At 32.3% G+C, this 12,202-nt stretch overlaps 1 protein-coding gene across 2 annotated transcripts; it reads right to left on the reverse strand.

Moving 5' to 3' along the window:
• Positions 1-162: 162 nt before the first annotated feature.
• Positions 163-6,509, reverse strand: LOC118050111 (U-box domain-containing protein 35-like). 2 transcript variants are annotated; one of them, XM_035060359.2, is made up of 10 exons: positions 5,789-6,509; positions 4,872-5,082; positions 4,463-4,584; positions 4,242-4,363; positions 3,799-3,998; positions 3,248-3,564; positions 2,640-2,741; positions 1,822-2,250; positions 756-1,508; positions 163-658 (listed from the first exon to the last, which is right to left on the reverse strand). In XM_035060359.2, the coding sequence occupies exons 2-10, from the start codon at positions 5,080-5,082 to the stop codon at positions 446-448; spliced, it is 2,469 nt and encodes an 822-aa protein (XP_034916250.1). In that variant the 5' UTR covers positions 5,789-6,509; the 3' UTR covers positions 163-445. The 2 variants fall into 2 exon arrangements, with proteins under 2 accessions (XP_034916250.1, XP_034916247.1); XM_035060356.2 differs by having other exon boundaries at positions 5,773-6,509.
• Between the last annotated feature and the right edge of the window lie 5,693 nt (positions 6,510-12,202).

The following is a 12,202-nucleotide window of genomic DNA, read 5'->3' on the forward strand; positions in this document are numbered from 1 at the left end:
GAGTCAGTCGACAATTGAACACATAACCCAGTTTTCAATTTGGAGTGGGAAGGCCGAACCCAATAATCATAGTTGTCAAACCCAATTGAACACAAATCCCTAAAATAACTATATTTTGAACTGCTTTATTTTGCATGCGTGTAAATATTTTAAGCTTGGATATAATAAAACAAGATTGGCATATGATCCATTAATTGTTGCTGTGGCCAAAGTGAAATAATCAAATTATATTAAACTTTCAATATCCTTATTAATAGCTTGCAGCAAACTACTATCAAAACAACTCAAATAGCTGCACACCTTGTCATTGCAGTCTGAATTTTATGTGCGCCTGTGGTAACTTATCTATATACCTACATTGCTCTAAATCAGAAGCTCTACCGATGACATTTACATGGGACACAAATGGTTTTTTCAAGGGGATTCTAAAAGCAATCATTCTGTGCTAACCTGAAGAATGAATTTGGAGGGTGTCGGATGGGGTTTTGGACTTCCACTCCATTATAGCAGATAGAAGCGTGTAACTGGGTAAGAGATCCTTATTTGGCAATGGCAAATTCGTCATTGGTGACTTGTCATTTTCTTCAAGCCACTTCTGTATTGCTTTGCGGTCGTAAGTGTAACCGTCCGCCGCGACGCAGGGATCATTCATTAAATCCTGTAGAAGAAACAACATAAGACGAGCCATTCTGCACACTGTTTCCTGTGTCAATCTCCTGTTCTTACTTGAATAATAAGCATGTGGGAACATATACCTTAAGTATTGGGCAGATTAGGTGCTGAGGAGGTGTCCATTGTAGACTGGAAACTGAATCTCGGGCCCTGCGAGCAACCTCCTTCAATCTCTCCAATGTAGGAAGTACTGCATCTTTCAGATCAGGTCGGTCTTTGCGCCGCATCTCTGTACAGCTTAGTCCCAATATAGCCAATTCTTTTGTCTCTTCCAATGGCCAGTTCCCGGCCTCTGAATCTAAAATCTCCACCAAACGACCCTCCTCCATTGCTGTTTCCATCACATGTGCTAATGCTATAGCTGGTTTTGCAGTCAGCAACTGCAAAATTATCATCCCAAAAGCATAAGCATCGGATTTTGGAGAAATCACCCCAGTTCTTTGATACTCAGGATCTATGTAGCATAATGTCCCAACAGGTCCTGTGTTTTTGTACATGGTGGATAAAGAAGAAACATCTGAACAAAGCATTGTTGAAAGGCCAACATCACCAATTTTGCTCACAAAGTTATGATCAAGTAAGATGTTGGCTGGTTTCAGATCACGGTGAATAATTGGCTTTGGCTTGGAGCTGTGAAGAAAAACAAGTGCCGAGGCTATTTCCCAAGCAATTCGATACCTCTCAAACCATGGGATAGGGGGTGAATTGTTCACCCTCTGCAGTCTATCCTCCAAGCTCCCATTCTTCATATACTCATAAACAAGGCAACCATGATCAGGACAAGCGCCAAGAAGCATGAGCAAGTGCGGATGGTGAATTTTACTCAAGATCTCTAGCTGAAATCAATAGGAAGCACAGTAAGTATTAACTTGAATTATCGGTCAAGTACAATTATAAAGAGTGAATTCCCAAGCGTATAACAGGGAAGCTGAAACTAAAAGATGTTTGTGCATGCCATTTGGCAAAACAAATTGCCTTGTTTTGCAGGTGACGAGGTGGACATGCCTCCAAAATACATTGACTAAACTTTCAGGGGAAAAAAGAAAGATGGTTAGCACTTAATGCTTATTAATGAAACGTTTTAAAATGTAGATTTGTTCGAGTATTTGTGAAGTTTACAGTTTTAATTAATTTCAACAACTTGCATACCTCCTGCTGGAATTGCTTAGAATTTTTGTCCTCTTTTGAATGAAGAACTTTCACTGCTGTGGTTGTATGGTGCAAATTGCATTTATAAACAATTCCGTATGCTCCCATTCCAATCTTAAGCTCTTCTGAGAACGATAAGGTACCAGAAACAATCTCTTCCCATGTGATCTCCTGGTATTGCTGCACAGAACCAGTAATAGCTTTCTCAAGCTTTTCTTTTTCTTTGGCGTCGTGCATGGCTTTAATTTCTGCTTCATTCCTTTGTGAAGCTTCTCTTTTGGCACACTCCCTTAGACATTCAGCTTTCTGGATTGCAGCTTCACGTCTTCCCCTCTCTTGCCTTGCCAGTTCCCTGGCTTTTTCCTCTTTATGTTTTATTTCCTGGAGTCTTGTTGCTTCTTCCAACCGACGTTTATTAAGATCATTCAACTGAGAAAAATAGTAGCTCAAGCTCATTAATCTAAATACATAAATTAAAAAAAGGATAGAATTGATTTGCAACTGTAGAAACAGAACAGATCTCAGTGGAATTCTTATAGGAAGTCATTATTGATTAGACTATGGCCAAGGTCAATTCTTTAACAAGAGCTCAATGAGCTTTTCTTTAGAATTATGATAGCTTCTGAAGATATTGTCAATACTGTAGCAGTCATTTTGTCAGGAAGACTATAGTAGAAGAGAAATAATATGAACAGCCAAAACAAATTAGTGGTCACCCATTTACGCTCACTAAATTCAGTACATGTTGCTGAAATTACAACAGCAATTGGCTAGCAGAATCATCACAGAAAGAAACCAATACATTTACTAATACTAACCTTTCGAGAAGCATCAAATGTCTCACTTTGAGCTACTGCGTATATTCCTCGAGCATGTCTTAGTTCAATCCTCAGCTTTTCTAGCTCAAAGTTGATATTTGCCTGCATGAAAGATTGCAAAGGAAAACGTAAGGTGGGGTGGGGCATTTAGATCTCACATTCACTTCCGAGTACCACACCAAAGGCTACAAGTCTACAACCATATTGTCATTGCTGAAGCACTGGCATACAACCGAACTGTTGCTTCAAAAGAGGAGTGCTTTTTTATGATCAACACGTGAGCTTTTCTAATGAATATAGCACATTCTCCTGAAACATCAGTTCTTTAAGAACATCATATATTAGGCAGAGACTATTCTAGTAGTGCAGATTTTCAAGAAATTTATGGTGCTGTACAGATTTCAATAAGCTTGCATGAAGAAGTTAAACCTTTATATTTACACACAGTTCTGTATAATTATGATAGAATGTCAAAGCTAGTTTAAATAGAAGATTTCACTACTAGCAGGTGAGGATTTTGCAAATAAATGATGCCAAAGAACACCTCAAATAAATGTCTTGCAAGCACCAGAAGACCGCAACCAAAAAAAATAAAAATGCAAAACTACCTGGCTGTCAGATGAGGAACAAGCTGTAAACACCTCTGAGGTTGAAGCTTGATCAGATCTCCATGACGGGTGATCAGTTGACAAGCTTTTGAAGCTACAACTCTGAGTGACAGGGTATTCTATTTCTGAAATACTCGGACAAGAACTCCCTATAACCTTTTCTTCATCAAAATCCAGAGACAGGGATCTGGACGGATTTGTCTCACAGGAATTTGTTCTGGTATGAAAGCCCTGGTTTATAGATGAAAGAGCTTGAAATCGCTGAACTGGCAGGGATGGAGATTGGAAATATGAGAATGGAGAAACTGAGTTGGAACCTGCATATTCAATAAACAGAGGAAGATATGGATTAAAAACTTGTTTCTACACAATTTTCTGGACAAATTTTGCAGCGTGGACAGTCCTAGGCTTGGACAGTAGAAGCCACAAGGCAAGGGTAGTGCTAACTCCATGAGACGAACTCATATGTCAGTTATTCTCCACAAATTACACATTCATGCTTGTGGTTATAAGTGGATGGACCTCAAATCTTCACTACAATTGTAGATTACCTGTTTGAGAGCTCGAAGTAGAACTTGATGAGGAGTTAGCAGTACGACTGGTGATACTGCCACCATCTCTAAAGCTTCCACTTGTCTCTAAATCAGATGGACGAATAGATAGCAATTTTCCTTTTGAAACAGCATAGACTGTGCAAGTATTTGGAGTGCAAACCGAGATTCTTGAGGACAGATTATTTCCCTTATGTTTCCTGAAAAGATTGTCATGCTAATAAGTAACAAGTGCATGTGAAAAAAAATAAAAAGCTATATTAGAGCATCCGAGGCCTGGATCATTTTCTCTGATCAAGTCACCAGTGATCCAAATTACTCTTCAAGCTAATAGGTATTCTTGATATCCTAGAATATGGATCGATTTATTGGTCTTTCAAGCATTCATGTTTAGATAACAAACATCCAACAACTTAATGTCACTTCTGAAACCACGGGCATACCTTGTAAACATGCGACGAGAAGCTGCTCCTATAACAAGTTTATTGATATTGCACTTGGCAACCTCCTCCGCAATTGCCTTCGCCACATCATCCAATTCAATTAACACAATATCTACTTGTACCTGTGTTGAAATTGAAGTGCATTTTAAGGTCAGCATTCCCAGGATCACTTCATGAACTTTATTTGACTACAAACAGTCTTGCAAGGAACAAGACTTGACCTTTTTCCTGGTACAAATACTCTTGAAAGGGAGAAGCATTTGGAGTGTCTGCCACTCCTTTTCCTTCTTATAAGCTGCTGCTACATCATCTCGTACTTGTGATATAGGAATAAAATTCCCCACTGGAAGGTAAACAAAATCAGATGGCAAGAGAAGAGAGTTTAGTTTTCATTAATTATCAAGCTTCTTGATGATTGAAAGCATTGTTTTTTCAAATTTGTTAAATTGTGTTCTCCTTTTGAAAATAACCATCAAATGCAACACCGGCATTGTCTTCCCCTATATTTCAACACCAACACAATAATCTTTCATAAACCAGATCTACAAGCATTTTGGTGAAGAAACTAGCATCAAACAACAATTAGTAAGCAGGCATTTCTGCAAGTAATTTTAGAGAGGAGCTGCTTACTTGGTGTAGGGACTGCTGTGATCTTCGGGCAAACATGTAATAACTTGAATGCAACCTTTCCCTGAGGCATGAACTTCTCCAATGCCCATTGCACCACGTACTTGCTGCTTCCTTTTCCATCTATAGCTATCCCAACAGTTAGAGGAGGTGAAGGAGGCAAACCAAGAACATGTTCCTCTTCAATTATCTCACTTTTCTCCATCATAATCATCTGTGCCAGCAAAAGAATGACCGCAACAACTCGTGTTAGCCCCACAAGCAGGTCAAAATCCAAGAACAGTAAGAGATCTTCATAAATCAATAGTATTTGAAACACACAAGGAAAGGCAATCACTTCTCTTTTGTTGGAATCAGAAATTAAAGCGTCTTGCTTTAACAACCACAAACGCCAAAAAGGGATTCAATGTAAGAGATCTAAAACTGCAATTCTACTTCCTTTTATTCCAAAGAAACCATAAACAGTATCTATTCAGAATCAGATTATAAGAATCTAGAAACTGAAAAGCAAGAAAGTTAATTCAGATAAGACACGAGGGGGGTAACATGCATCAGAATTGCTGGTGCTTCCTTCTTGGTCCTATATGTCAATAAGTTATTTGTCCCCTCCACATCTTGTCTTAATTCAGTTCCCTTGAAATTAACAGTGCCATTGTAAAATCTCCAAACCTAAATTCCATGAATAATCCTCACACATCAAATAAGAGAAATTTCATTTCAGGAGTCATAACAACAACCAGAGAAACAAGGACCTGCAAAAATCTCGCAGAAATCAAACACTTACACACGAAGAGCTTCTTCTTTTAGACTCCAAACAAGAAGAAAAACTCTCAAAAACCCAGAAACATATACACAAGCAAATTACTAGAGGAACTGTCAAAACAAGAAACGGCGAGAAACTTACATGCATGGATGCATACCAGCAGTTTAAAGCACCAAGCTTTGATCTTTCTTGACTCTTTTGAGAAATAAAGACAAACCCACCATTTCTATCTCTCTAACAAAACAATTCAAACTTTGGTCTTGGAGGCAGCATGTACCTGAAGCAGAAGAATTTTAAAAAGACCAAACCCTTATTAGTTTAGGAGAGAGTAGGCGACCTCAAACAACCTAGGCTACCCCATAACAAGTACACCCTGTTTTTTTTGTGTAAAATCAGAGGCAACTTGGCCGTGAGGCATTTTCTTATCCCTGAGAAAGACCTTCATTCTTGATTCTATCAACAGTTCTTTTGAAGTAGACTTTGATAATACAAATAATCACAAGTTGTAAGAGATCAATTTGTTTAATGCTTCTGTTTTTTTATAGTAGAAGTTATGTGGCCATCCAATGATCCAAAAGAATGTTCAACTTTGACTGTTCTATATAGGAGACATCAAATCGATTGTCGAGATGTGCAGTGAATCTTTTTCCTTTGGGTAACTGATGATTAATCGATCATTAACCTCCATTACTGTTTCGTCTGAAGAGGAGAGGGCCCATCTTGAATACGATCAAGGAATTTTTTAAAAGATTTTTCTAGAAGGATGAACAAACTTGTGCTTGTAACCAACGTGAATCTTCTCACGCTTTGAATAATCCTGTGTCTCTTGCAATTGCAACTACTTTCAACTCGAGAAGTCAGAGGTTGCTAGGAAACTCCCTGGAATTTTATTACAATTCAATTGTTTTGGACTCTATAATTTAATTGCTATGAACTTGGCTTACTATTCTTGATGCATTGATTGGATGATGAAAGATACGAGTACATGATGATATTTCTTGCAACCTCAGTGGGGCTCCATTTAAAAAACTTCACTAGAATCGCACGAGTATTGGGAACTGTTTTAATCGTGTTTTTAAAAAATTAATTTCTTTTTGTTTAAAATATATTTTTAGTTTGATTTGAAATGTTAATATAAAATAAATAAATAAATAATATTATTTTTTAAAAAAAAAAACTTAAAAAACACAACCACGAAATCACTCTAAAAATCTGTCCTCCTGGACAAAATATGATTCATGAATCACAAGAAAGCAAAGCTCAATCTACATCAACGCGTTTTCCGTACTGAAATCTATTTATTTTTAACTTCAATTTTTAATTTAAATTGAAAGATAAATTAAAAGATTTATATAAAGTATAAGGAGGATTTGGCCTATCAGAATTTTGTTCTCCAGCGAGTCAACTCGAGGAAGATGATGGCTGGCACGCACGAGGTTCACGAATTTGGTGGATGGAAGTCTTTTAATGCAGGATAGATACGGTATCTTTTTACTTGTAAATGGAAAAGCACGAGAACTGACCTCGTCAAAAAGTCTTCTTCTTCTTTTTATTTATTTATTTAGTTTTAAAGAATGTTTGGAAAGGTGATAATGGTTGGTTTATAAAATGTTTTTTATTTAGAAATGGATTAAAATTATTATTTTTTTATTTTTTTAAAATATTTTTTTATATCAAAACGATAAGAAAATAATAAAAAGAAATTAATTTAAAATAAGTAAAAAATTAATAAAAAATTTAGTTTTTTTAAAATACTTTTTAAATAAAAATAAATAGATTTTAGATTATAAAAAGAATGTTTGTTGTAACATAGATTTTTTTATTATTATTATTTTTAAAGATCAAATTACGAGGAAGAGCTTATCAACTCGAGATTCAGGTAACACCCTTATAAGTTAATTGAAAATGCAAGTGATAGAATTCAAATAAGAAATGTTCTCTCTCTAATTAATTCCTTTTAATGATAGAATGGAGAATGGATTAATAAAATATTAGCTCGAGAAAGAAAAACAGAAGGAGATTTAGGTTATGTGTTCTCTAAAACATTAGAATAGATTGAAGAATAAACCTAAAATGTATAATAATATATTGAAATAATTTTTTTTAATTTTTAAACATCACAACCTACCACAAAACTTTGTTTAACAATGATCATGGACCATCCATGATTGTCATGGATCATTTAACCATTCATAAAAATTTCAATTTCAATTTGATATTTTTATTAAATAATTGATGATAAAAATTATAGTTATTATAACTGTAAAGTGGAGGAAATTTCAGTTTTGATTTGGGTGTACAATAAAAAAACTAATTATTTAATCCTCCTAGTTTAGAAATTATATGTTTTTATCGTTATAGTTTTAAATTTAGTCTTTTTATTAATTTCATGATCTCTTTCAATACATTTTATTTTTTTATATTTCTTGGAAATTAATAGAATAAAGAAAAGAGAAGTAAGTAGCTGAGGGAATTTGATGAGGAAATAAGCCTTTTGTAGAAAATGGGAAAAAAAAAAAAAGTAATTAAATTGAGGATGATCAAGTCCAGTCAAGGGATTTTTTTAATTACTTCAAATAGTACAAGAACTACTAAATTATTAATAAAAATTGATTCTTACATGTCGTCATTTGACGTGACATGGGAATATCCACTGGAAGATCTCACTTGATTGAGAGAAAATGATCCTTTATTATTTGGGTGTGCTGAAGAAAGTAATAAAGATTATTTTTTAAATTACTTTTTATTAAAAATATATATTAAAATAATTTTTTATTTTTTTAATATTATTACATCGAAGTAATTTAAGAATATAAAAAATAATTTTTTTTAAAAAAAATAAAAAATTTACAAAAATCATATTCAACAGGCATCCAAACACCTCAAATAGTCTCCTCTTCCTTCTTATTAGTTTTGAGATTGATTTTGAATCCTTCAACAATTACAACTTTACCAATTAGGCTGGTGATCTCTCTAGAGGGAAATGCAATTTCCTAACAGTTTCCTTGTTGTGCCCTTGACTTTTTGTTGGTAGCTTTACCTAATAATATCACCCTTGATCTTTATCTTGCCTGGCAATTTTACATCGTTTTCAAACTTTTTAATAGATTTTGGACAACTGATTCCAAATTTGAATCGATGTGAGCTAAAGAAAATAAAATTGATTGATTTTGTGATCTCAGTTGACTTAAAACTGAATAGTTAATTCATGGACTTTTTTTAAATAAATAAATAAATTTATTTTGTATTTATTTTGAGAAAAAATATTAAAATTAAAATAATATATGCAAAATTGTTCTATACACACACAGTAGAATATTGGCTCACATTTTACAACGGGTCAATAACATTTTTTTTTAATTGTAAAAAGAAATTAAAAATATAGAGAATATTTTAAATGTCTTATATTCTAATAGCCTTGGATTTGGTGGCAAAGCCAGACCCAAAAGCCTTAAGTCTGGAGCAATTCCAGACCAAATCATCTTGGATTTAGCTGTCAAAACAGACTTAATAACCTTGGGTTTGACAACCATTCCAGACCCAAGACCTTGGGTTCGGGGGCAATTCCACACCCAAGACCTTCGATCTGACTGTCATGCCTAATTATTATTTTTTTATAAAAACAAATATTTAAACTATCATTGAATTATTCTAAACAAAAATTCTAATTGATTTTTTTAAAAAATATTTAAACTACTCTAAACATTAATCATGATTAATTGTTTATATATTCTTTTGTATTTTTTCTACTTAAATTATCGTAGAAGTATCCTAAATTGAAATTCTAATTATTTTTTTTCTATTTTTTATATAAAAAATATTTAAACTACTCTTAAAATATCCTAAACAAAAATCATAATTAATTTTTTTATAAATTACTTTTATTATTTATAAAAAAATATTTAAACTATTCTTGAAGTAATCTAAACAAAAATCCTAATTTATTTATTTTTTTTATAAAAAATATTTAAACTATCATTGAAGCATCTTAAATAGAAATCTTAATTTTTTTTTTATAAAAAAATATTCAAACTACCTTTTAAAGTATGTTAAACAGAAATCATAATTATTTTTATTTTTTATAAGAAAAAATATTTAAACTATCCTTTAAATAACCTAAACAAAAATCCTAATTTAGTTTTTATTTTTATTTTTTTATAAGATAATATTTAAACAACCCTTAAAGTATCCTAAACAGAAATTCTAATTAATGTTTTTTATAAATTATTTTTATTTTTTAATAAAAAAAACCTTTTAAATTATTCTTAAAGTAACCTAAATATAAATTCTAAATTATTTTTTTATATTTTTTTATATAAAAAAACATCGCTGCAAATTGCATTAACAAATCAAATGAATTGAATTATTCAAACCTTTTGTATTATTCATGATTTATTTCCAAAAACAAATCAAACGAATTTTGTTGAGAATTAGTGAATTTTACTTTTATTTTTCTCATGTAATAAAGTATTTACTATATTTAGATTATGAATTTGATTAAAAAGAACGTAACGGTTGGAGGAGAAAATTCTTAAACTACCATGATTCATTTAATTCATAAATTTAATAATAATAGTAGTAGTAGTAATAGGATCAATAAATTATTTTATACTAAACTAGATAAGTGGTTCGCGCTACGCCACATGTCAATATTTCATTTTCAAAAAACATATCAAAACAATATAAGATTTGAGAGCATTGGGTTTGGCTGCAATGTCAGACTCAAGAGCGTCGAATCTAGCTGCAATACCATACCTAACAATAATATTTATATTATTATTCATAATAATATTTAACTTATTTGTCTAAATTCTTATATTTTTTTAATCTTTTAAAAAATTATGGTTTTTCTTCAATAGTAATAATAGTTTTTTTAAAATTTAATAATAATAATAATAATAATAATAATTGTTTCCAAATTTATTAAGTATTTTATTAACAATATTAACTATAATAATATTTATAATACAAATAATACTATTTTTAATATGAATACTTTTAATTGTAATAAATATAATATTAATATTGATAACATAAATAATTATATTTAGAAACCCAACAAGAACATGGGTCCTGACAAAAGACCCAATAGAATTGAGTCTTGACAAATGACCCAAGATGATTGGGTTCTAACGAAAACTCAAGAGACTTGGGTCCTGACACAGGATTCAAAGCCAATTGATTCTGTGTCTGGAGCATCCAAGAGAATTATAATAAAAACAATAATTCTTTGAATACAAATTATAATATTTTGGATATAAATACTTGAAGTTATAATAAAAATAATTATATTTTTGGTATGAATACTTTGAATTATAAAAATAATAATAATATTTATAAGACAAATAATTATATTAATAAATTCAAAACCCAAGAATCTTAGATACTGACAAAGGATCTATGAGACCTATGTCTCGATGCAAGACCAAATCGAAATAAGTCTTTGACGTAGGACTCATGAGCATGGGATCCTGACACAAAATCCAAGGTTAAGGTATCTTAAGCGGGTCTTCAAACTCACTCACCTGAATCTGCAGTCATTCGCACGGGTCTGGTTTTAGAGCCCAGAGTAATTCTAGTGCCATGTGTTTGCAGACCCACTTGACGTGCGGGTTTTTAAGGCTTGCCAATCCAAGTGTCAGATGTCTACAGGATTTTTCGAAAGCAAAGGACACATATGTGAATTATCTCAAGTGGCGTGAGGAATATAGGGTTGATGCAATTCCAAAGGTGAAGGCTGAATTTATTTGTTACCATACATCATTGGACATTCAAATCCAACCTTCCCTTGAAATTCGACCTCCACCGAATCCTCGATCTTTACAAGGCTCGACTCTTGCCTTTGTCTGGAAATTCTTTAAGGGATTCATTTGTTTGGAACTCACTGCAGGAATTTAAGTTCGAAGAATATGCAGAAGTAAAGAAATGTTATCCTCATGGATATCATGGGGGTGATAGGTATGGTCAGGACCTGCAACCCCACTAAAACTAAGCTAATCATTTTCCCTTTAATCATCTCTCTTCAATGTCATATGCATCCAGTAAAAAGATAACCCTACTCTCTTTTTGCAATCTTTTCAACTCTCTATGAAAATATAATTTTGCCGTTACACTACTTCAATTCATAGCGCTTTATATCTATGTAAACAGTAACATGAATACTGATCCTTATTAGTATATTGTATAATAATAAAAAGTTTGGATCAACATAACTATTCATTTATGCACCCAAAACTGGATGAATGTTAGGTGCACAAAATATTTTAAAGTTACATGCAAAAGTCATTTAGATATTTAATAAGTAGATCTGAATGAATTCACTTGTAGAAAGTAACATTTCATTGTTCTATTTGTAAGTTTATTGTTAAATATGTTTTAAAATATTTTTAGTTTGAAAAAAAATATAAAAAAAAAATATTTTTTTTATTATTTTGATCACTGGGTCTAATGACAATGCCAGACTTAACAACTTTTAGCACAAAAACTAGCAAAACCAACACCCTCATGGAGTTATAGTACAAACACTTTATGTTTATAATGTAATTCATAATACAATAAATCTATGTACACA

Source organism: Populus alba, chromosome 4 (assembly GCF_005239225.2).
Source record: "Populus alba chromosome 4, ASM523922v2, whole genome shotgun sequence".
Lineage (NCBI taxonomy): Eukaryota > Viridiplantae > Streptophyta > Magnoliopsida > Malpighiales > Salicaceae > Populus > Populus alba.